This window comes from Centropristis striata, chromosome 17, assembly GCF_030273125.1.
Source record: "Centropristis striata isolate RG_2023a ecotype Rhode Island chromosome 17, C.striata_1.0, whole genome shotgun sequence".
NCBI lineage: Eukaryota > Metazoa > Chordata > Actinopteri > Perciformes > Serranidae > Centropristis > Centropristis striata.
The window spans coordinates 23,513,882-23,538,695 of NC_081533.1; the positions used below are offsets into that span (position 1 = coordinate 23,513,882).

Consider the following 24,814-nt stretch of genomic DNA (forward strand, 5'->3'; position numbering starts at 1 on the left):
GCAAGTCCAGCAAGTTAGGAAGAGAGGGCAAAAGATTGACTTTTATTACTTTTACAATAGAGTGTTAAGAGACCTTTGAGGGTTATTTAATCTGCATTTCATCCAAACTTAAACACTGATTTGGCTGCTTGTTTTAGATGGCAGAAAATCAGTCTTTAAGTATTTTGGCATACACACAGCTCCCCTCTCAAACACACATACATCCCCTCAGGGTCGGTCAATGGCCAGTGGTTAAATGTTGGAGGCTTTGATCTCTGGTCTCTGTCACTGGCCAAACTCAGTCCAACACACTGGCTACTTTGTTCTGTTGTCAAGAATAGACCCAGCCCCAGACATCATGGACACAATGGCTGGTTTTCAGGGAGCATGGAGATGTGTCGTTTTCAACACATCCATCAGCTTTTAGAGATGGGTTTACTGCGATTTGTACTGCAGTATCTAACAATTTACGGCCAGTGTTAAATTTCAGTACCAATGCAGGAAGTTGAAAGTGATTCACAGCGGACTATAGTTATTTTCCTCCATTGCTAAACTGGTGCACAACAAAGTAGTTCATTCGTATCAGTGTGTTTCCACCAAGGGGCAACTTTCAGGTCTGAAAGATAAAGCCAATGCAGAGGTGACTTAATCCTGAATTATTTCTAATGGCCAAAATGGGGAGACTCGCCGGTTGTGAAAAGAAATACAATTGCATAGAAGTCTATGACAAATTGACCCTTCTTATCACGTAATTACATCAGTAAACATTTTCCTCATTCAATTATGGCCTCAATCTCTAGTTCTTAGTCTGAATTAAAGTCTTCCTTGATGAGTATTGTGTTCTTTTGTATATTATGGTCCTATTTAGAGGATGTTCTCTTTTGCCTTTATTTATGCAAAGCACACTGAGTTGCCCCCTTGTACAAAATGTGTGTTAACTTGCCATTGTTATTTCTAAAACAGACAATAAAGCAGTGTATGCCTTTGTAATTTTGCATGGTTTGATCCAGGAACTTTACATTGTGTGTTTTCAGCTCATGAAAGTTAATTGTAACAATTCGTCAACCGAAAATGTCTTGCTTAATGTTCAGTTCTACTAAAAGACACTCTGAGGAGTCTGCTGGTTGTTAATTTTTTTCACCTTGCAGTTTTGGTAGCTAGCCTGCAGGAGCTGATGACTTAGGACCACCCTCTTGTCCAAATACAGCCACTTCTGGCTCCAAATAAACCAAGTTGGCGACAGCCAAAATGAAAAACTCAAGGCTTGAAACTGCAGGCCACAAACCAGTTCTCCACTTCTTCTATACAGTCTATGATTTTTGCACATGATTTTCAAATCCTTATTTATATTATATTGAATACAGGCGTCAGAATATTATTTGGACATTCTATTCGAATGGCAGCCAGTATGTGTAAAAGTCAGATTGTTAAATCAGTGTGTTTTTATCAAAGTTTAGGAACATTTTTGTCTGGTAATAGGTTTCTAAGACGACTTTTAATGGAGATGATGGAAAAAAATGTGGTCAATGGAAGCAGACGTTCATGAGAGGCTTTAACTGTGTGTTTGTATGATTAGGGGGTGAGGTTGTGGTATCTAGGATGTGGGGTCACCTGGTATGTGAGTGTGTGTTTCTGTGGCTGTCTTGGTGGCCTCTCCAGCTGCCTGTGTGGATGGAAGATATTTTTTCAGCAGATGGGAGGTAGACCTCTATGGTTTCTACTAATGTTTAATGAGACATGTGTGTGACTTGTGTGTGGCCCTGGATATATTTTTTCATTCAAATCATTCCATGAAGCCTTTCCATTCCTCTCCCTGCATGTTAAAGGACTACACTGTCACACACTTATTCATCATAAGCTTTTTTCATGAATCATGAACATTAATGTTGAAACAACTCTTGCCACTTACTCATGGCACCTCCATACCCCACTGCTTTCCTCTTATCTCCACTTCTTTGCTTCTGTCTGAGACTCAATGAAATGACTATTAATGACTTGACCTTTAACCTCTCATTCTTGCCTCAGGGCGGAAGCGATGACATCTTGAAGAGGTCAGAAATAGAGAGGGGAGGGTGGATGAGGCACAGAGTTGAACTGAAGGGTCAGAAAAGGGAGATAGTGCGAATAGTTGTTGTGTTGCAAGAAATCCGAAAGCTGTTATACAAATGCATTGTCAACAAAATCAGTGTCCCAGATCCCCCTTTTCTTTTCACTCAGCCCTCTAGGCCAGCAGGCTGTTAATTGATGTATCTATTATTGATTAGCTTAGTCTCCCTTCCCTATTAGCCTCTATTACTATCTGCTCCACCAATGGACAAGCTGCTAGCTTCGTGCTTAAACCCGTTGGCATTCTCTCTGTTTTTTTTATGTCCTTACAGATCTATGTGTATGTAAAATTCATGAAAGCACACTCATTTGCCTGGGAGAACAGGGAGTGAAAAAGTGAGAATCATCTGTGTGTGTGTGCGAGTGATAGGAAGTGACTAAAAACACACAGCAAGCCTTATGGTGGACAGCTGTGTAGGTGTATCAACATTGTCATTATCAGCGACAGACAGGAAATTGGCTTCGTTAAATATTAAACCGTTTTGGCCCACATTTCAGGCCAGTCATGGGATTTTTTTCATGTGACACACACAAACACACACACACACACACACACACACACACACACACACACACACTGCCCTTCTTAGTCATTATTTGACTTTTATTGTGTCAAAAAACCCTCAACAATGTCATCAACTGACAACTGACAGTATCAACTGACTGTCTTATCACCTATTTCTTGTGAAAAAGTTGTGTTGTAGTTTCTGCACTAGCTTGTGGTTTTTCTTTCTTGAAACCACTGTGACTGACAGTGTGAATTAGTAGGAAATAGTAGGTAGTCAGAGTTTCAGTCAGTTTGTGGTTCATGTGTTGACTAGCCTCTGAGAATGACGTCAACTCAAAATGTTTTTTTCAGCACTGAAGTCCCCCTCCGGACACATTTTAAGTGTGTAAAAATTCTCTGCTATGATTAATATTTTATTTTACATGATTTTCCCACATAAAAAGTATAAAAAAGGCTTTCAGAAAGGACAGGAAGCACATTTACTCTTCCTCCTTCACTGAGGAACTCTGAATCTGGGCTCTCCTCTTCCACCACCGTTGCTTGCGTACAAGGTTGACCGTTGAAAGAGACTGTCTGGAGTCTATTTTACTGTTAAAACTAATGTCAGTGAGCCTCCATTGATCTGCACCAAAATCAGCAACTAGCAGACGGATCAAAATAGAAAGAGGTTTCAGGTTTCTTTTATGGCTTTTGATTAACTTTCGAAGTAGTGACAAACCTAATCTATCTTCCCCGGCCTACTTTTGAATCTCTGATTGTAGTGGAGTGCACAGACATCTCCCCCTTCAGTAGAGGAATGTGAAATCACATCTCTAGTGACAAACTTTGCAGAGATACAAGTCAGTATAGTCAAGGTCAGACATTTCAGGGGACATAAAAGTAAGAAAAACACATTTTTAAGCTGTGTGGGAAGTCTTTGAAGTCAACTTTAAATGTGTAAAATATGAACAAAATCAAAGCTCTCTGCGGCCACGATGAGTCTGCAACTCGTTTTTAAAGAAGTAAAGCGAAAATGAACCATGTGTGTTGGTGTGTGTGCTTATGGGTTTAAATCCTATTGATCTTCCAGCTTGTAAACTCTGAACTTTGGCTCGCGACCCCAGGGGTCATCAGTGACACGCATGTGACCGTGACCAGCTGTTGCTTCTGCTGTGTGTGTGTGTGTGTGTGTGTGTGTGTGTGTGTGTGTGTGTGTGTGTGTGTCACCACATGCAGATGTTAGCTAAAACTGTGTGGTCCCTGCTGCTATAATGAGAAATGTGTGGGGTCTCTGTGTGGTTGTGTGTGCAACGGATAAAGACATGCAGTTAAACGCAAAAAGAACTGCAGAAGAAATGAAAGCTGTTGCATGGATTTTGCAAATTATACAGAGGTAATAGTGCAGAGTATGTTGCATGGTAGCATACACAGACACACATACATGCACACATATGTTGTAGCGATAAACCAGCCTAAATCTGTGTGTGTGTGTGTGTGTGTGTGTGTGTGTTTCTCTGTGGGCAACAGTGTGTACTGGCTTGAATCTAATAGCGAGCACAAACTGAAACCCACAATTTCGAGCTGCCACCCACCAAACACATCAGGTGAAAGACATCTGTGTGTGTGTGTGTGTGTGTGTGTGTGTGTGTGTGTGTGTGTGTGTGCTTAGATGCATGTCTGTTTGTGAGTTTGTGTTTGTGTGCTTAAAGGTCCCTGTGGTGTTGGCACAAGTGGGTTCATCTCACGCCATTTGGTTTTTGCCCAGATACCTCTCTCACTCATGCTGTTTCTGCCCGTTTAACTCTCTGTTTCTTTTCCTTTTTCGCTCAGTCTCCTGTCCTTCACACTGTACCCAAGAGAAAACATCTGTAGCAACGATATTACACACAAAACACAAGCTGTGTGGTCATTCAACCAGAAAGGATAAAAAAAAACAAATTCTCTGGAGGAGAGAGTTTAATGTTGTGCACATCTTTTTAAGCTTTCAGCACTTTGATCACTACCTGTGTGATTGAACCCTGTAGAGAAGTTCTCTTTTCTATTTATCCCTCCACAGGGAGGTCAAAGGTCAGGCTCAGCTACAGAATAGCAGCCCTAGAGCTGATAGTGTCTTACACTTCAGCACAGTAGATGTGGCTGTCAATGACATCATCCAGCTGAATTACAGTATTACTAACCACTTGGACATACTTTCATCACTACAGCACAGGATGCGGCAGCTGATACAAAGTTGTATGTGGAAGGGAAACTCTAGTAGTGTTAGGCAGGTTTAATCAGAGTGGCCACAAGATGATTAAAGGGATCAGAAAGAAAAAAACATTCTGCTACAACTAGGAGTGAAGCAATTTTGATTCATAATTGAAAATTGATCAAAATGACTTTTCAATCTGGACTTCCACAATCAAAAGCTGGAGGGTACATTTCTCAGAATGGAAATGTTTTGGGCCGTTGTATTACATTTGCCCTTGTTGGCCGCCGTATTAAAGTGTTTGGGCACCAACAGGGACTTCATGGTGCATTCAGGTGCATCTTGTATACTTTGAGAAACCCAAGCTGTTGGGCTGGTTGTAAAGTACCTTTCTACCATCTAGTTGCACTTCTTTTTGTTGTTGTTAAACAGATTGTTTATTTCTTTAAACTAAATCATGGAAATATGACCCTACAGCCTTAGTGTGGTACATTCTAAAAAAATCATAGCAGTTATATAACATGGAAGTGATGATGATCTGTTGATCTTTATGAATCAAGACTGAGTAGTCTAGCAATGACATAACCTTCAGTGGTAAAAGAAAATGTTTAAATAAAATATTTAATCAAATTGTGACTTAAAATGAAAAGTCAAACGGAACTGTTGAACTGGAGAATTGTGACTGAATTGTTATGCCTTCTCCTTTTTTTGGACTCCAGGAAGATGACCGATCACCATGGCATCAGCCAATGGGGATGCAGTAAATAAACAATAAACAATAGAGTGCTAAATTTCGTTTTAAGGTTTCACAAGGCAAAAAAGTACAGAGGGACTGTTGTATTGTAACAGATGTTATGGCTGCTCCTGCTCTGTTTGGCTTTAAAGTGACAGGGATTGTCTCACTGTTTAGTCTGAGTCCATCGGCTAGAACTTAAACACAGCCAGGCAGGTGTACCTTCATATAAAAGATGTTATTGTATTATACAGGCGTAAAGGTTTCCATCCAGATTTACTGGTAGGTGCGTTCAGTATCATTATTTATACCAGACTATTTTCCACATATTGATTAATTCAACACTTTCAGTCAACCCTACCTTTACTGAAGATATGCTGAAAATATATAAATATATTGTTTGCATATCCATCCATCCTGCGTCCTCCTTTTATAAAAGATATTTATATCAAAAGATTCAAGATTGCGTAGGATGCTGAGATATTTATATCATGCAGCGGAATGGCTTTATTATATTCTGCAGTACAGTTGCACTTACAGTAAGATAAAAATAACACGATTGTGTTGATTCAATGACTCATTCATACAGAAACTCCCTCACATACACACTGGGCTTTATGTACACACACTTCATGTGTGAGGGCTGCAGAATGCTGCAGGCACCAGCTTCTAAACCAACACACACACTGCACATGCTAATCCTGCAGGGCATGGGCGAATTTAGGGCAAGCCTGATTAGTAGTGCTACTGCTTATCACCCAGAGCCAGAGAGAGAGAGAGAGAGAGAGAGAGAGAGAGAGAGAGAGATTGTGGAGGTGAGAGAGAAATTAGGAAAGAGGTAGTGGGAGGCTGGGAACTGGGAGAACAGGGTGAGAGAATTGGAGATATAGCAATGTGGATCCACACAAAGGAATTTTTTTGTTTGTTTTTCAAAGTCAATATCCTCAGTATTTTATTCATCTAAAATCATCCAAATATAAACACATATCCCAGGAGGAAATGATAAAAAGAAACAGGACACAGGGAGAAGAGTAGCGGAGCATTAAGTAATGAAGTGGGCAGTCAATCATTGCAACCTTGGACCTCCTCCTCCTCCTTCTCCTCCTCCTCCCTACAAACCTGCTCCTCTCATCTTTACTGCAGACTCTCCCAGTGTCCTTGTATCTTTACTTTCTGATGCCTTATTTCCTTCCTTCAGTCTTCCTTACTTGGTAATCCTCCACTTCCCCCAGGGCGTGTGTGTGTGTGTGTGTGTGTGTGTGTGTGTGGCTGTCCCCAGTGAAGCAGAACGGGGAGGCCAGCATTGTGTGTCAGGGTCATTTGGTGTTTCTGATGTCTTCACTTGTGAGTTGGAAAGAGGAAGGCCAAATATGAGGCACAAAGTGGGTGCTATTGCTAATAAGTCACTTTTCAAGGGTTAATGAGTTGCAACTTCAGGTTTTAATTTTGCTTACTAAAGGTTGTGCCAGTGTCACCGGATTAATAAACCGAATTTTAGCACTAGCTGTTGCACTTGACACAACAGCTGCGTGTTACAGTGTAACATAATGAGACTGACGACTCCAGACCACTTGGTGTCGGTAATGCTACTCTGAGCTGGTTTGCTAATCGCAAAAATAGGAGAGTGAGGCTACAAAATGTTTCAGATGTTCTCCTTTTCTTTGAAACTAAATTGTCCGTGTCTCTTCACCTCAAAAAACGTGGATTTTCTAGTAAACAAAGTATACACACTGTATAAAAGGTGTTTTATTAGAAAGTCGCTCTCATAAGTATATAATAGCTTCTGTTTTGTTAAAAACCTTTCCACTACTGTACCTACATCCTTAAACAATCCTGAAATGTTGCAATCTAAATACAGTTTATTGACTTAAGCTTCAGTGCTGTTAAAACAACTCTTTATTGTCTTTTACAGGTCCTAGAATGTTTTTTTTCCTCAGCATATTGTTTTTCCCATGAGAAATCAGCTCAGTCACGCACGCCGACACTCTACTCTAATAGAGCAAACTGGTTCTTCATTTAGACATTCATTTCAGGGGCAAATTTGGTTTATATTTTATTAAAGTGACCATAAAAGGTTTTACAAACTATTACATTTGACTTGATGAAATTTGCAGACACAGCGGCACACAGGCACTCCCTTACTGTGGCTCTAATAAATCTGCACTGGGATGAACAATAAGCTGTTAGAAAATCCATGTAGCAAGTCTCTATAATGTGTATGTGTACTAGACTGTGACATTGTATATATTTATTATATGAAACTATATAGTAGTTTACAATTTAGCTGGGACATTAAGCTCCTACTGAGACATTTTTGCTCTTACTGACAATAACATTTTGATTTCAAAATATTGTACATAATCTTTAAGAAAGATGCTACTGCATATTCAGTATGTCTCTATGGATTTGCTCACTCTTGCATGATTACAAGTAAAGGAACCAAACCACAGCTGCAACCACTTCAGATTAACTTTTCAATTTCAAGTGCCCGTACATAGAACATAATCACACAGATGTTATGTAGCACTTAGCACTCTGTAGCATTCAGCTGCATTAGTATGTAGCAACCGATGCCAACAGGAGCCAAATGATGACCAGCTCCTCTGTAGATCTAACGAGCTTTGATGCTTTGAGGCCTTTGTAAGGTCTGTTTATTGACTGGATAAAGGCTGAAATTGACCATGACCGCTACAAGAGGACGCTTGTCTTTCTCTCTTCAAAAACACTCTCTTGATCTCTGTCACACAAATTAGACTATGTGATCTTTCTCCAACCAAGGTTGAAAACGACATCTAGAGGCAGATATTTTGTCGAAACGGCAGACCAATGTATTTATTTTCCATTCAATTTTGAACACTCTGCCTCCATCTCTCTCTTTAACACACTCTAGAAACAGCTCTTGAGACAGGATATGCCTGAATAGCTGACTTCTATCATCAATCAAAGAAAAGACAATGAACCACTTAGGAACAATAAGAAGGGGTTAACCAAACATTACACACACACACACACACACACACACACACACACTCACAAGCACAATCTCAGTAACCATTTTCATTGTCTGGATGCTGAAACAGAGACTGTATTTTTCTTGTTGTAAATTATTGAAATGAAGCTACTGTTTATAACACACTCTACCTTGTCTGAGCAGCAGACAGAAAACATTTTTATTTTTGGAATAATACTGGGTATTTTTAGCCGGATTATCCTGTAACTATTTACTTTAACTATGCATGCACATTCCCAAGATGCAATTAAGCCCATAAACAGCAAGGGGAGTATGTATCTCAGCTGCAGAATCTTTACAAAAGACATAAAACAAAGCACAAAACAAGAGCTTTTATCACTAAAGCTGGGATAGGCAGTTTTGATTTTTTGCATCATTTGCATGAAAATTTATTTTCAAATTCTAGAAAACCACCTACCCCAGCTTTAAACTTGCAAAAAAAAAAAAACACTTCATGTTAAACTGTGCAGTAATAATGTTATAATTTATATGAAAAGCGTAAAAATAAGTGAAGAATACATTCCTGCTCCCCTAAAATATTTATGTTCTATTTTAAAAACTACAGTTACAGCTGCATATAACTGACAGGAGGCTTGTCTCACTTTGGATGATGCTAGTTGTCTGCCATCACTCATCATAATGCACGCTGAAGTGTTAGCATGGAGCAGTGGAGCCCGCTAATGGGTATGCAGTCTAATGGGACAATCTGCCAAAAGCTGCTCTATTCTTTTTAACCTGTGGAGTTCGTCTGCTGCTGCTGTGAACAATTGAGAGGAAACAGCAGCTGGAAAATGGCATTGAGCTGAGTGGATGATAGCGCTATAACTGTGTGTTTCTGTGTTGATCATGCAGCTGTGTCCTGTCTCACCGTAGGGGCTCTGTGTGTGTGTGTGTGTGTGTGTGTGTGTGTGTGTGTGTGTGTGTGTGTGTGTGTGTGTGCGCATCTCTTCTCTCCATCCCGTCAGTTTTGATTGACATATGGAGGAGGGAGGTGTATAATTTATCACTTCCTGGTTGGTCCCATCCCACAATGCCCTGCAGCCAGAGACCAGGGTTGGTCCCCCAGAGCAAAAGTCAGTTTATTAAACCCTTAATGGACACGGCACACACACATACACACACACCGACAAACACACACACCCACAGACTGTGGTCTCTCTCCCTGGCTGCGTCTCTGTCATGTTTAATGTATAATGAATGAATGATTCATGGCAGGGGAGAGGATTTTGTATTTTAGGACTACTTATTCATTTATACTCACACCAGTCGCTTTTTAAAATCATACCCTGGGTGTGATTTTTTTTTTTAGCATGTATAAGGTCGCTGGGTTTGCCAGATACATCATACGGATAATTTTTAATGTGCGATCCAAATGTTTCTGTAAACCCCATCATTTTTGTCTATTGTCCCAGTTAGATCCATGTTCTGTCACAGCATTTTAAAAGCACTTTAATAACCACTGCTCTATTTTTTATATCTATTCATCCAGGGATTAAAGTGGAGGTCTGTGTCGGATGCCTGCTCTTTGACACAGCAACACCTAGCTTCGGATTCATACTTAAAGCTGCACAAATCAATACTCTTGCATTAAAAATAGATCAAATGAATCTGTAATGAGAACTGACAAATGAGACTAAATTATCACCCAAACCTGTAGGTCCCCTCAACTTTACGGAGCATTTTAGCATCTTACAGGTCATTGTTTTGGTTTTCTGGGCCATTTGTGTTGAGTAGAATACATTAATATTATTACTATCATGTTTTTGTCAAATTTTTGGTGTCTAGCCTTAACAGGGCAGTCTAACAGCAATTTAACAGCATCATAACTGATGAGTTGTATTCATTCAGGAGAGTTGATTTAATTAAAACTATTTATTATTATTCAAATCTTCTTCAAGTTATCTGTTACGCACATATAACACGCATAACATGCATAGCTTGGTTGAACAACATCACATTACAAACAAACAAACAATCAAACAGAATGAAAACACCTGCAAATAAAAAAGTGAAAAACAATCGAAAGACCGACTCTTTTAATCCGATGAATCCGATTCAGATTTTTTTTATCTTGGATTTTTGTTCAGGACTTGGACTTTGGAGCTTTATAAGGTGATGATGTTATAAAATATGACAACAGACATTCAAAGATGCATTCTAAAATCTTAGTAGAATCTTTGAATGAAAAGCTCTCAATTAAACACTTTTTCAGCCACAGCAGGAAGCTGTTTTCAGTGAATTAGCTCTAATAAACACTGATAAAGCTTTGTACACTAACTTGTATTACACCAAGCTTATTCCATCTTAGTATTTTGCTTCCAAAGACAAGAAGCATACTGAACATATTTGCTGAAACACTACAAGTTACTTTATTAGGACACGCTTCTCATACGTTAGGAACCATTATCTTTACTTCATTCTTAGCAAAGTGCATAGATTTAACCTGCTGTTCTTTGTTGCAACATGTGTCCTTCTGATAATTCCCTACCCCACGTACACACACCACACATGAATGGTTTCTGTATGTGCACACCACAAACACACACCGGCAGGAAGGGATATTTGATAGGCGGTGAGTTGCGGGCTCCTGCTGTCAAAGAGGAGCCGTTTACCCAACCTGCAGAGCATCCTCTCTTCCCTTGTGACACATGTCAGATCCGATTTATTCATTAAGTGCTTCGAATGTCGTATGTCATCATGAAGATAATGAAAAATACAGAAAATTGCATGATGTATTTCTTTCTGAGGCAAGGACTTTTTTGTAACGTGTGTCTGGATGTTAGAGGTGTGTGTGTGTGTGTGTGTGTGTGTGTGTGTGTGTGTGTGTGTGGCTGTGTGTGAGAAGGGCAGATGGTGTAGCTCTAGGAATCATCTTTCTACATTAGGGTGCACAGCAGGTGGTGGCACCGTGCGCATGTGTGCACGGATGTATGTGTGTGTGTCGTCATGTCCTACACAGCCGGCGAGGACCAGTTCACAAGGACATCTCTCCAGACCTTGCCTTTGGCCTGTGTCACTAACACTCATGTCTACTTTGCTGTGTGTGTGTGTGTGTGTGTGTGCGTGTGTGTGTGTGTGTGTGTGTGTGTATGTGTGTGTGTGTGTGTGTGTGTGTGTGTGTATGCATGCATGTGTGCAGAAAGACAGGCTCTAAAGTGAGATTGAGGAAATCTTTTGAGCGATGTAAAGCTGCAGGGTGATGAAAGGATGGATGGATGACAGCAGATGAAGAGAGGCGACAAAAGGGACAAAAGTCTGAAGAAAAGAAGACAGAGTGGATGAGACTCTAGGTCTCTAATGATCTCTTCATCTCTTTCAGCTTCCGTTTGAAGTTGACTTTGATTGACAGATTGAGGAAGGAAGTGTTTATTTTATTAGCTCAGGGTGCTAAAGTAGAAGAAGGACACTACAAAAACTTTTAATTTAGGCCAGCACAGAAAAACATTGCACATTAGATCAGCAGCTTTGTTGTATTTGAGTATTTGAGGAACAGTTGTGTGTGTGTACAGTGTGTGTGTGTGTGTGTGTGTGTGTGTGTCTGTCTGTCGTATTCGTCTGCTTCAACAAACTGCGATCTCCCTCCCCACATTGGCTGATTTTCAGAAAGTGCGGGCGCTCAGTGAGCAAATCAGAGCTTTTTTTTGCTATTTTACTGCCTGGAGGCTTTTAGCTGAACAGATGGCTCCTTAGTGAATGAGAAATGACATTCATGTGAAATGTTACGGGAAACAGATGCAGACGGACTGCATGGAGGCAGGGGGAGAGAAACTCTCTGTGATTCAGTTACGTGCAGATGTCAGTCTGTTGGGGTCTTCTTTCACTTCTTTCACAACACGGACAGTCTCTAAGTGAAAAACCATGTTAAGGGCCAGCACCATTTATCACAATATCCTGACCCCGTACTTTGACTTGCATCCACCATAACGACAGCAGAGCATGGTTGTACTGGTTTTAATCTTTTACTTGACAGCTTCCAAATTGAGGGTCATGACACTTAAAGGATGTTCCTCAAACTAAATTCTCTTCTGTGTCACTATGGAAATGTATCTAGTTCTAATAGTAATTGTGGTCCTTCTTTGAGCAGTTATGAAGAAATAAATGTTCTCGTCTTGTTTGTACTGACATCAAACTCCATCCCCTTTCTGTTTGGCTGTTAAAACACTCCTCTATTAATGTGTTACATTGTCACCTCCACCTGCACAACAATACAGGGTGTGTGTGTGAGTTTTTTTGTTCTCTCCTTTCTTCTCCTTCAGGTGAGTTAGACAATCCCATTACTGAGATGAATGCTGTTTGTTCTCCTATCTGCTCTTTACGGGCTCATGATTATGTTTGATGCCTCAAGCAGAGAATGTGTGTTTAAAGAGGATGATATTGCTACTGAAGAGATTAAAAAAGGTTAAAATGAAGCAGAACTATGGACCCCTTGAAAGCAAAAATAATATAATATTAGATTTTTTTTCTTTATTTAATTTTATTTGAATTGTATGTCAAATAAAATAAAATGTATTTATATATGATATATTGATATATCATTATTTTATTTATAGTATAAATATAAATAAGTTGGCCACTATACTGACAGTTTTTAATTTATGTTATTTTATTTTATTATATAAGTTATGTTGATTAGTCCACTTAAGCTCTTTTTTTTAATTGCTAAATTTTTTTTCTAGTTCAGAAGGTCTGTGTATCATTTGTTATTGGTATTTTTTTAATTTATTCAAATGCATAAAACAGCATCAAAAAATGTATATTATTATGCTCTATATTGGACATCAGTCATCCTGCTAACTAAGTTTTCAGCCATTGAAAAACTCATATTGGTTGAACCCTTTTTATACATACATACATACATACATACATACATACACACATACATACATACATACATACATACATACATGTATATATATATATATATATATATATATAATTATTTTTTTAATTTATTGATTCATTTATATACTTCAAACATATTGAATAATAGATGTTTTTGTTGTATTAAGTTCTGAGTCTGCATTTGTTTGTGTTTGCACAAACAGCGGTATAGGCTTTGTTAATGACATTAGTCATGTCCCATTAAGTGTTTGATTATGCAAATACACTGAGTAATAGCTATAATGAGTGTTATGTAATATATTCCTTTGCTCTTGTTGGTTTGTTTGAGGTTACATTAACATCACAGGCTTTATTCATTAGCATCAGTCTTTAATCTGTCCCCTAATGACTTAATCTGTCTGCCCAGTGACTTCCTTTCTTTGTTGTGCGTGCTCAGGTGGTGTTTGATTGGGATGTAGTACAACTTGGAAACCAATCACTGGTTCCACCTTCAGTGGAAATGAGACTGTAGCTGTGATCTTTCTGTTCTCTCTCTGAACACTTCTGACCTTTTTTCACAAAGGTCAACAAAGATCAGCGTTGTAGGACTTCAAAATAACTGCTAAATCCCTCACACACGTACACACAAACACACACTCCAAAGAAATTCAGCTGTGCTCTTTCCTCTCAGCAGCTGGGACATGAACACACACACACACACACACACACACACACAAACACAAACACACACACACACGCTGATATGCTTTGTTTTGTGGTGGATGCTGGAGCAGGACTGGAACACAATTCAGGAGCTTTTGGGACTGGATTCATGCAATATTTTTGAGATTAAAAAGACAAATATAGCTGAGATTACACATCATGTATTATGTAAAAAGATGGATGCATTATTTATTATATGTCATGATGATACATTATTCAGTTTATTGTATTTCTCCTCAGCAGTGGATTTGAATCGTCATATGTAGAAGACATTACAATACAAATCCAGAAGAATGTTTCTGGAAAAATTTGGTTGAGTTGAGAGAGGAAAAGGAAAAAAAAGTCACAAAATAGAGAGAAGACTGAGAAGGAGAGGGATTAAAGGAGTTAATCTGTAGCTGTGATTGTGTGAGAGACCAGGGTGAAACAAGGGTTACTCTCATCTCTTTATCTCTTTAAATCTCTTGCTGGGAATATGGTGTTTGATTCATCCCGTCAACCATTTATACTTACATTGACCGACTACAGGAGGCACGAATCAGATTTATTTCAGTTTCCTGAAGACTTCAAGTGCTTCAAGCTTTCTGCAACTTTGCACAACTTCTCTTGAATGTTAAAAAATATCTCACCTTCTTTTTCTCTCTTTTCTTCCACAGACACTCTTCTTGTTTCTAAAACTTTCAATGGTGTGGCCAACGTCAGCACCTTCCTATTGGACCGTTCATCTGGCATGTTGTTCCTGGGTGCCAGGGACGCCATACTGGCTGTGGACACCAACAAACTGAACGAACCGCGGAAGGTAAGAAGGATGTGTGTGTGTGTGTGTGTTGAGCGAGTGCTCATTATAATTGTCACATAATATCAATAACAGTGTGCATTTTCTAATGAATTGTAACGGGTCACAGATTTATTTAACTACATGTTGTTAAGTTGCTGCAATTCCTGCTTGCCACTATAGGTGTCGCCAAAGAGAATGAAACGTGATCTTTAAGATTGTAACTTTAATTTACAAACATGAGAGGCCTAAATTGTCTCAATAAGCATATTTCCCAAAATATCCAATTAAGGAAAGATCCTTTTTCAATAGTTGTAGGTAAAAATAAACAAAGCTGTAAGTTTCATGGCCTTTCGATGTGATTAGTTGTGTTTCCAGCAACTCATTTCTATGTGCATTTCGAAGATCTGCATGTGAAAAGCTTGATGGAAACATGGAGGTGGCTTTTGTCTATTTTGTCGCTCTGCCAGTCAAGACGAGCTGACATGAAAGATCAATTGTAATTTGCCCAGTTGGAACCAATTCCAGAAATCTTCTCTCCATTTTCTCCCAAAGTTGTCTGATTAGCAATCCTTTCTTTTTTTCCTCGCGCAATCTCTTCTTCTTCTGCTGTTTACTGACAGATTAGTCTACAGCAACACATTACACTGCCATCTTCTGACCAAAGTATGTTTATGCAGCTTTGTTTATTCGATGTAAACCAGTTGATGGTAATGTCCCTAATATGCATTTTCTTTCATGCAACCTTTTTTTGCTTCAAAATTCGCTATACTATAACTATAAACTATAATGGAAACACAGCTATCGATCTTGCTTATTTCTGAGATTTTCACCTAGTTTCTCTCACTGTCAATGATATAATGAAAAATAATGATAATGAGCACATTTCTATACGAATTGCTCCAGAGCCAAAGAGAAATTAATTAGATTGGGATTTTCTGGATTTCTCCTTGTTATCATATTGACTTTTTTGGGGTCAAAATAGGAGCAATTTTCTGACTTTATGTTTAGGGATTAGAGAATTTGTTTAGTGTTTGAAGAGATAAGGAATCTCTTTGGAGATTAAATGCATTTTTCCATTGAGCTAATTGCTAATATATTAGGGGGAAAAAGAACAGGAGTTTTGGGCGAGTGTTGTGAAGAGCCTTAACACTGACTACTAATCAGTTACTGATGAATCAGTGACAATGACATATGCAAATCTCTCTGTCTGTCTTTTCTCTTGTCTCAGATTGTTTGGGATGTGCCAGAGGAGAAGAGGAAGTCTTGTGTGGGGAAGGGAAAGACGGAGGTGAGAGCTGTACTTGCTTGTTTGGAAATTATGATGAAACTACACTGAGCCCCTTTGAATGTGAATCTTTGAGATCTACTCATTGAATGTTAAATTATGTATACGTTTTTTATTAACATTGTTGATAGATAAACTTAAATATATTTAATAAGGGACTGGAAGGATTCTGACACAACAAAAAGATATATTCCTATTTTATTTTAACAATAGATTATTGCATTCAAATGGCCTCAGAGATGGGAAATGTGTGATTTGATGGGTCTGTTTTTTATGCCCTCAGCATGTGTGTGTGTGTGTGTGTCACAACCCCCGTGCTGTTAGGCATCGGATGGGAAGTTCTGGGACTTGTGCCAAAACCTCATCAGGGGTGTGTGTGTGTGTGTGTGTGTGTGTGTGTGTGTGTGTAGAGAGAGACAGAAAGAGACTAAGAGCGGTGTATACAGTATGAAGTCACAGATGCCCAGTAACTGGCTGTGGAAACTGATTAAATAGAGCGTACTGTACACTCAAGCTGTACATCTCATTATGTTTGGACTACAATAGGACATCAATCAAACTGCTTTGAGTAAACTTACTGTACACTTTGGATTATATTTGTTGAATAATTTCTTCCTGATTCACTGGTTTTAACAGTTTCCCAGACAGCACCAGGCTGACATAGAGCCCCAGCATCATAATCTAGTCCTCTCATTATCCGATAATGCTTAAAAAGTGTCTGAAAATGCTTCTAGTCCAGCAAAATTAGGTCAAATGAAAAGATAAACAATGCTAACAGAAGCACAGTTTATTAAACAAAGGGAAGTGCAATTCGTTTTGACCCTTTTCTTACAACCAGCATCATTCCTGCAGTTCAGTTTAAGGAGATTAAAAGGTGAATGACTGATAAAAGCAGTGTTTTTTTCTGAGAAAACATTGATTAAAAGATTACGTGTGAGTCGGGAGGATTAAGAAGGAGAGAGGAGAGGAAACAGGAAGGGTAAGAATAAGTGGGTGAGAGAGAGTGAGCAAGGAAAGATGAGGAGAATCGTTACGAGGCCAAGAAAGACAGAGAAATGTAGTACAGGAGACAAGAAAGTAGATTAGAGAGACAAGACAATAGACTCAACATGAAACTACCTTGAAGTTGACCCAGCGAGACATGGTGTGTGAATCATCCAAAAAATACAGACTGTAAGGGAAACATCAGGGCAAGTCACAGGGGTTACACAATGCTCCACAGCTATCAGCAGGATGTTACTAAAAACAGGAAATCAGGGATGTTGTAAGAGATAAAACAGTATTTCACTGGAGTTTAATGTCAATATCAATCATAACGCAAAACAACAAATCACACATGTCTTTTGTGAGACTAAAATGTAGGTTAACCGTTGACTCATCAGTGATAATTATTTGGTGTTGAGTGGAGAGTTGTTTTCCTGTCATAGAACGTGTGCAGGTTTGCGCTGCCTTTCAACACTTTTAAGTGTAACATGAGGGGTAATAAGCTTGGTCTGATTGACACATAGTTTTGTTTTTGCACTCTCAGGGTGGAATGAATGCTGACATTTCACTGTGGTTTACACAGATACTGTGAAAATTTACAGACAGTCAGAACATTTACATACAACATAAAGAAAGAAAAAAGTCAACTGTTCATCTGCCAAAAGACTTTAATTAGTCTGATAAGGAAAAATGCTAACAAGTCTTCAAACCTGGATCAGGCATAGTTTGGGCAATTATCTAACAATACAACTTTGAAATTTCAAAAGGCATTTTTTACATTGCATATGTGTGCATATCCTCGATTTTCAACTTCACATGAATTCATACAGAACAAATATAAGACTTTTTATTACAATAAACAGCAGTCCCATAGAATTAGCCATAGCCCAAAGATTAATATAGTATAATCAGAAAAACTCACTTTTTCATACAGCCAAACAAGATTTTGAAAATTACTTTGATTTGTTTTTCTTTCCAGAAAAACAACACTTCCACTGAAATCAAATTTTCAGTAACCATTGGGTAATCAGTTCCTATACCTAATTAATACCAAATTAATTGAAGCTATAACTGCTACATGGGCACATAATCATCTTTTAGAGATGTTGTGGCTGTCAACAGTCAAACATCCAGCAGACACAGAGCATCATTCAGAGTTGTTGTTCTGACAACCCAACAAATCCAATATTCAGTCTTCTTTTATCTCTAATTTGGTCTCCCCAAACCAAAGGTCGTTTCTAACTATGTTTGTCTGGTATTTGGGGCTGGGCTGGTAGTGTACAGTGGGTTTTGTCCGACTTTTATACCAGAACAGCTAACTGCTGTGGTCAGCAGAGACAGTGAACCAAAACAGTAAAGATGGCTCAGAAACCAAAACAAAGACCTGAAAGACACTAAATCCTGGAAAGTATCGGCTGTCAATTTGATGATCGTTTAGCCTCCAGGGGCAAAGGCCAATATTTCTGGACTTCCACTTCCATGCACTCAACAGTCTGATTAGTAACTTGAGACGTCAGAATGGAGGGAAGAACATTAAAAACATCCTTTTAAAAAGCGAAATCGCCATCAGACAATTGCCATTGGGTTCAGAGATTGCATTTTGACCAATGGGTTCCATCTCTTTTGCTCTGCACATGGACTGTTTACCTGAATGGAACCAAACCTGCTTAAACATGATTGGTCAAAAACACAGCTTTAAGAAAAGAGAGAGCTTTTTTTCTGACAGTAAAAATAAAGATCTACTTGTTGTAAGATAATAATGCGTGATATGGTAATAGTTCACCATCCAAAAGCAAAAATTGGTGTGTAACAACCCTTTTGGGGAAGAAGAGTGTTTAACATAGAACAGAATGAGTTCTAATTATAATCTCCAGCACACTCGCATAGACTAGAATAAAATAGAATAGAATTGAGCAGAATAGAGCCATTCGATTCACCCCGTGCCAGATTGTGAATGAATCTTATTAGTATGAATGAGGTTAATTTGGACCAATGAAAACGCTAATCCCAAGCTGATCCCATTGTTACCAGCCTGAGCTCTCTTTCTCTCTCTCTCTCCCTCTGGCTCTGCGTCCATCTCACGGGACAGGTTGGTGGTGGGGTGGTGGGGGCTCATTTGGGTGACATGATCTGGGCATCAGAAAGGATCAGGTCCCTGGGGCGAAGGTGACTCAGGCCTGGAGCTCATTCAGGATGGCACGCAAAGACACACATGCACAGGCTCACTGAAAAGTGCCTACGTCATGGTTTCATGGTAACTGGGGAGGAACAATAGGGCTGTTTTTCCATAACGGCTGCGGACTAAATATATGCGTGTGTGAAGAGAGGGAAGCTCAACAAATTCATAATCTATATTTTGTGTATTGAACAGACCTGCAAAAGAGCACATAAGTGAGCTTTTCGTGTATTTTTTATGCACGAAAATGAGTCTTGAATTGCAGTTTGATTGCTTTTGTTCGTGTGAGTTAGTATGGAAGGTCTCTGCTGGTAGCAGTGGGGGTCTCAAGTGTCTGTCCCAGCAGTGGGGGTCTCCAGTTTCCAATCAAAATCAACGATGCTCCAGCTGTTCCCAGAATCCACTCCAACCTTTCTCCTAAAGCTCAGCCTGGTTCATACAGGACCACCTCTGTTCATAGAAAAAACACATGACTGTGGCTTCAATTCTAGTAGTTACAATATCACTTCAAATAAACTATGCTGTTTTAGGCATTTCATTTATTTTTTTTAATCATGTCTAATTGTTTTGTGGTAACTAAAATAAATCTCCTCTTTCACATATTTACTTTTTTTTCAAGTTCCTAAAACTGAGCCAGACCGTTCATCACCTAATGCAAAATGTAATAAATATATTCAGTGAACAATAAAACAAAACTCTGTTGCTTGTCTCAATTTCTGGGTGTTTGTCTCCCCCTGCAGGTCGACTGCAACAACTACATCCGTCTGATGGAGTTTCTGGGAGATGGACGCATCTACGTGTGTGGCACCTACGCCTTCGACCCCCAGTGTGCCTTCCTGGTTAGTTAGTGTGTGTGTGTGTGTGTGTGTGTGTGTGTGTGTGTGTGTGTGTGTGTCTGTGTGTGTCTGTGTGAGGCCTTCCTTCTGTTAGTCTGTGTCTGCCAGTGAATTTATATTTGAGTGAGACGTTGTAGGGCAGATCTATGCCTGAGGATCTCACTCTAACTCTACTCTAACAAACTGATGTGTGTTTGCCTGCATGTCACGTGTGTCTACAGCTACAACTCAATCTTTCTGTCAAGTCGCTCACCAAACAAACAGGCACACATACAAAACACTTACTGTTATCCTACCACTGCAGCAGTGAATTTATTCCCATTTTAAGTTTTTTGTATTTTTCAGCCTCCACACATACTTTATTCAGTTCCTATTATCAACATGTTTGATGCCAATCAACCAAAAAAAAGCTTTTAAATGTTTTGTTGTGGCTGACATTTTCTAGAAGGTACTTACAGCACAAAATCACTCAAGCTTCTGGCATAAAAGAGCATAATTAGAGTCAATTATAGTGACATTTTAAGCAGACAACCCCTAAAGATCAAATTGAAATTGTATATTCATTTAGAGGATGATAAAATAAAAGCTGGCTGTGAAATTGAATAATAGAATGCATAATTATCACTATTCATTTGGCAATTCAGTGTTGCCCTTTTAACTGTAATGTTTTCTCTTTTCTTGTGGTCCTGCAGGAGCTTTCCTCCTTCACCCTGGAGAAAGCTGAGGATGGAGGAGTGAAGATGGAGACGGGGAAGGGCAAGTGTCCATTTGAGCCCAGTCAGCACTACACAGCTGTTATGGCAGGTGAGACAGAACCACTGAATGTTTTTTGTGATTTATTTAGTTTGTTGTCTGGTTGATCAACTTCTTTCTCTCTTTGTTTAGGTGGTACCCTGTACACTGCAGCCACCAGTAACTTCCTGGGAACGCTCTTCGACATCTCCCGAGCAACGGGCCCCGAGCAGGATCGCATCCGAACTGAACGATCCATCAACTGGCTGAGTGGTGAGACACATGCACGCTTGCACATGCTCACACACTAAACCCCCATACGCACATGTCTTGACACAAACACTCATTTAACCCATTAAGATCTAGTTTTGCCTCCAAAAAAAACCCTCTAAAACGAAGCATTGTTTCAAAACAAAAAAAATCATCTGAAAGCTTAAACCCTTTAATGCTTTAACTGTTAATCACTGTCTTGTCCTAAAAAGCATTAACATGTTTTCTAAAACATGAATAAAAAACAACAAAAATATTATGAAATATGCATTACACTGTGTGGCATAGAAAGAGAAAGGTGACAGCCATATCTTCAATAAAACAAACGTTCAGTAGTGCAACAGTTTGTTCACAGTGTACACAGTTAGTGTAAGTCAACATCCTACTGTAACTACAGATGTTGACCAGTGGGTCTGTAGGCCCATTATAATCTGGGTCATCGTCTGATTTATTGTAAATAATACTGAAGTCTGTCTCTATGTTGCGGCCCTCGTCCGTCACGTGCATCATGTTTTGGATGATCTCGTCAATTCTGCCAATTCTTCTGTGTGGAGGCTTGGAAGATTTTTTTCTTTGTTTTGTTTTCCTATCCGCTTTCTGCTTTACATCAGCAAATCACGTTGCATTTCATCCGTTACGTGTCTTATAAAAAAGAGGAGATCATCCAAAACAGCAAACGTTGCATCCGGTCTAAATGTGTTAAATGACCATAGTCATCCTTTCCCACAGGAAGAACTCAAGTTGTGCGTGTTTGTGTATGTGTCTTTCTCAGACCCAGAGTTTGTGAGCTCAGCCTTCATCGAGCAGTCCGAAGACAACCCGACAGGAGACGATGACAAAATCTACTTCTTCTTCACTGAGGTGGCCAAAGAGTACGACCTCTACACCAAAGTCAAAGTGCCCAGGGTGGCCCGAGTCTGCAAGGTAACCCAACGTCTTTAGTGATTAATTGACTCATAGATCGCCTCACATTAATTCACTGTTGTGCTTGTCTTTCTTCAGTCTGATGTGGGAGGGATGAAGACCCTGCAGCGACGTTGGACCACCTTCCTCAAGGCCCAGCTGGTGTGTGAGGACAAACCCAGCGGTCAGCGCTACAACATCCTCACCGATGTTTTCACCACGCAGCACACACCGGGCGACCCCAGCAGCACACACTTCTACGGGCTGTTCACCTCCCAGTGGTGAGCTGGGGACCAAGCAGGGGGAGGGGAAAACAAAGCTTGTCTTTATTGTGACAATGTAATACAGTTTAGTACTTTGTTTTTGAAAATGACTGTGTCAGCCACAAAAGGATTGTTGAAGGGATTGATAATCAGGGCATGGGGAGAACAGATTGAGCCTCCGCTGGTTGCATCAGAACATCACAGTAACTCCAAGATAAAGCAAAGCTAGCTGTTTCCCCCTGTCTTTATTCTAAGCTAAGCTAACCATCTCCTGCCTGTAGCTTCATATTAACCATACAGCATGAGAGTGGTTCTCATCCGACTTTCATCCAGTAATCAAAAAAGGATGTCAGGATTTAACAGTTCCATATTGTGAGTATTTTAGAAGCACTGGTCTCTATAATGTCCTGTCATCGGTGCTCTGTGAAAACAAATCGCTTTGTATGTGCGGTGAAATCTACTCAAGTCATGCAACATGTGTGTGCCTGTTTGTTGTGTTTGAGAGAGTTGTGCAACCATCCTGAAGCATTAAAAAGAGGTGTACAAATGTCAGAGGAAACTGTCATTCTAACATTAAATCACCCAAAAAAGTACCTTAAACCAGCCGTATGAGAACATTTGAGAAATCAAAATGAACAGCAAGTTTTTGTAGAAGATGGATATCAAATGTGCAAAGCATGAGGTCAAGTAGTGACTGCACATGGGTCCATAGCGTCTAAATATCGTCCAAAATCTACTACATTAATTATTCACACATTTATGCACTTTTCACCATACACACTAACTTATATACATAGTTGATGCTGATAAATATATTATTTTATTAGCTAAATTATTGATATTCAAGAATGATTAAATAAGCTATTTTTCCTTACATTGGGTCGAAGAATACATTTCCTGGTTAATAAATTTGAAAACTGTGAAAACCATGATATTTCCTTTGACATCCCTAGTTTCAAACTATTCCTTTAATGCAGCAACACCTACATGGTTTAATGTTAAACTTTCTATTTCTTTTGTTATTGTTTTCTTAGGGAGCGTGAGGAGTTATCAGCAGTGTGTGTCTTCAGTCTGTCTGACATCAGCAAAGTGTTGGACGGTCCCTTTAAAGAGCTGAAGAAGACCTGTGAGAACTGGATCAACCCAGAACCTGTTCCCACACCGAGGCCTGGCCAGGTACTGAGCTGTACAACCACATTACTGCATCACCTCCTCTAATTTACACAACCTTTCACCTTTCAATACATTTTTCTAGATTAATAAGAATCACCCTGACATTAGTTTTTCTCTCCTTTCCCCTCACATCTTTTAGTGTTTGAACAATGCTCTGAAGGCCGAGGGATTCGAGTCCTCCCTGAAACTTCCCGACAAGGTGTTGACATTTGTGAGGGACCATCCCCTGATGGAGAACAGTGTGACTGCAGCGCCCCTGCTGGTCCGGAAGGGAATCAGATACACCAAGCTGGCTGTAACGCAGACGGGCAGCAGAGAGGAGCAAAAAGGGGCAGTGCTGCACCTCGGAACAGGTGAGGAGAGAGTGAGGCAGGGGTATGAAGGAAGGAGAGGATATAAAGGATGGAAAATGTAAAGAGATAAACTCAAACTAGAGTTAGTGCAGGTCGAAGCTGTGAAAGTGATTTTACTTACTTTATACTCAAATACTTCAGAAAGCAATGACAATTTTATTACCAACCATCCTCAAAATGTGTGAATTAATTTAGATTCTGATACAAATCAGCTGTTTTTTTGTGTGCTGTAGACCGTGGGGAGCTCCACCGGGTGGCAGTAGTGGGCCAGAATGCTACCTTACTTCAGGAGATTGCTCTGTTCACCGCACATGAGCCCGTCAACAACATACTACTGCACCAGGTATTTGCACATTTATTCACCCAAATGCATATATTAATCTGCCGGGCCCAGAGATATCTGTGATATTGCTCAGTGATTCTGAGATGGCTCCATGTGTTTGCAGGGCCGGGCTCTGGTGGGCAGCCCCCTGTCTCTGGCTCGTGTCCAGGCTGAAGGCTGCGCTCTGTATCCCAGCTGTAAGGTGTGTGCCAGAGCCCGAGGACTGGGCTGTGTGTGGAAGGATGATGCCTGCAAGCCCACAACTGAGGAGTGAGTACTACAGGAATATCACAGAGAACTGGAAACCTTCCAGAAATGAAAAGCAAAGGCAGACAGCAGCAGTATTGGGTCAGAAAATGGTTTAGTTATGTGTAAAAATTGGCCTATTTTTCTTTTTAGTATGTTCCAGAATCATTTTATGTATTTTGTTTCAGACCTTTAAAAATGTCAAGAAGAAGATTATCTTCTTTTAGCTTAAAGTCTTAAAATGATTTAGTATAACCAACAACAAAAAGGAGAACTGCATAAACTGCATAATCATTTAAAGGAATAGTCCTGATTTTTATGTGTGGTTAAATGAGGTACTTGCAGTACAGTAGATGGCAGTCAGCGTGCCTCCAGTTTGGAGAAGCAGGCTGGAGTAGAGACACAGAAGCTAAATAATGTACTGCTGTGGACTGGGACAGCAGCTT

General features: G+C 39.7%; 1 protein-coding gene across 1 annotated transcript in view; it reads left to right on the forward strand.

The window, feature by feature from the left end:
* Positions 1-24,814, forward strand: part of sema4f (sema domain, immunoglobulin domain (Ig), transmembrane domain (TM) and short cytoplasmic domain, (semaphorin) 4F) — a 60,838-nt gene that overhangs the window by 33,177 nt on the left and 2,847 nt on the right. Inside the window, exons 2-12 of the mRNA XM_059355330.1 lie at positions 14,704-14,846; positions 16,054-16,113; positions 20,011-20,109; positions 20,799-20,910; positions 20,992-21,111; positions 21,881-22,032; positions 22,111-22,292; positions 23,309-23,450; positions 23,587-23,800; positions 24,034-24,143; positions 24,247-24,392. Coding sequence (XP_059211313.1) covers positions 14,704-14,846; positions 16,054-16,113; positions 20,011-20,109; positions 20,799-20,910; positions 20,992-21,111; positions 21,881-22,032; positions 22,111-22,292; positions 23,309-23,450; positions 23,587-23,800; positions 24,034-24,143; positions 24,247-24,392 — 1,480 coding nt within the window. The remainder of the gene's footprint in view (positions 1-14,703; positions 14,847-16,053; positions 16,114-20,010; positions 20,110-20,798; positions 20,911-20,991; positions 21,112-21,880; positions 22,033-22,110; positions 22,293-23,308; positions 23,451-23,586; positions 23,801-24,033; positions 24,144-24,246; positions 24,393-24,814) is intronic.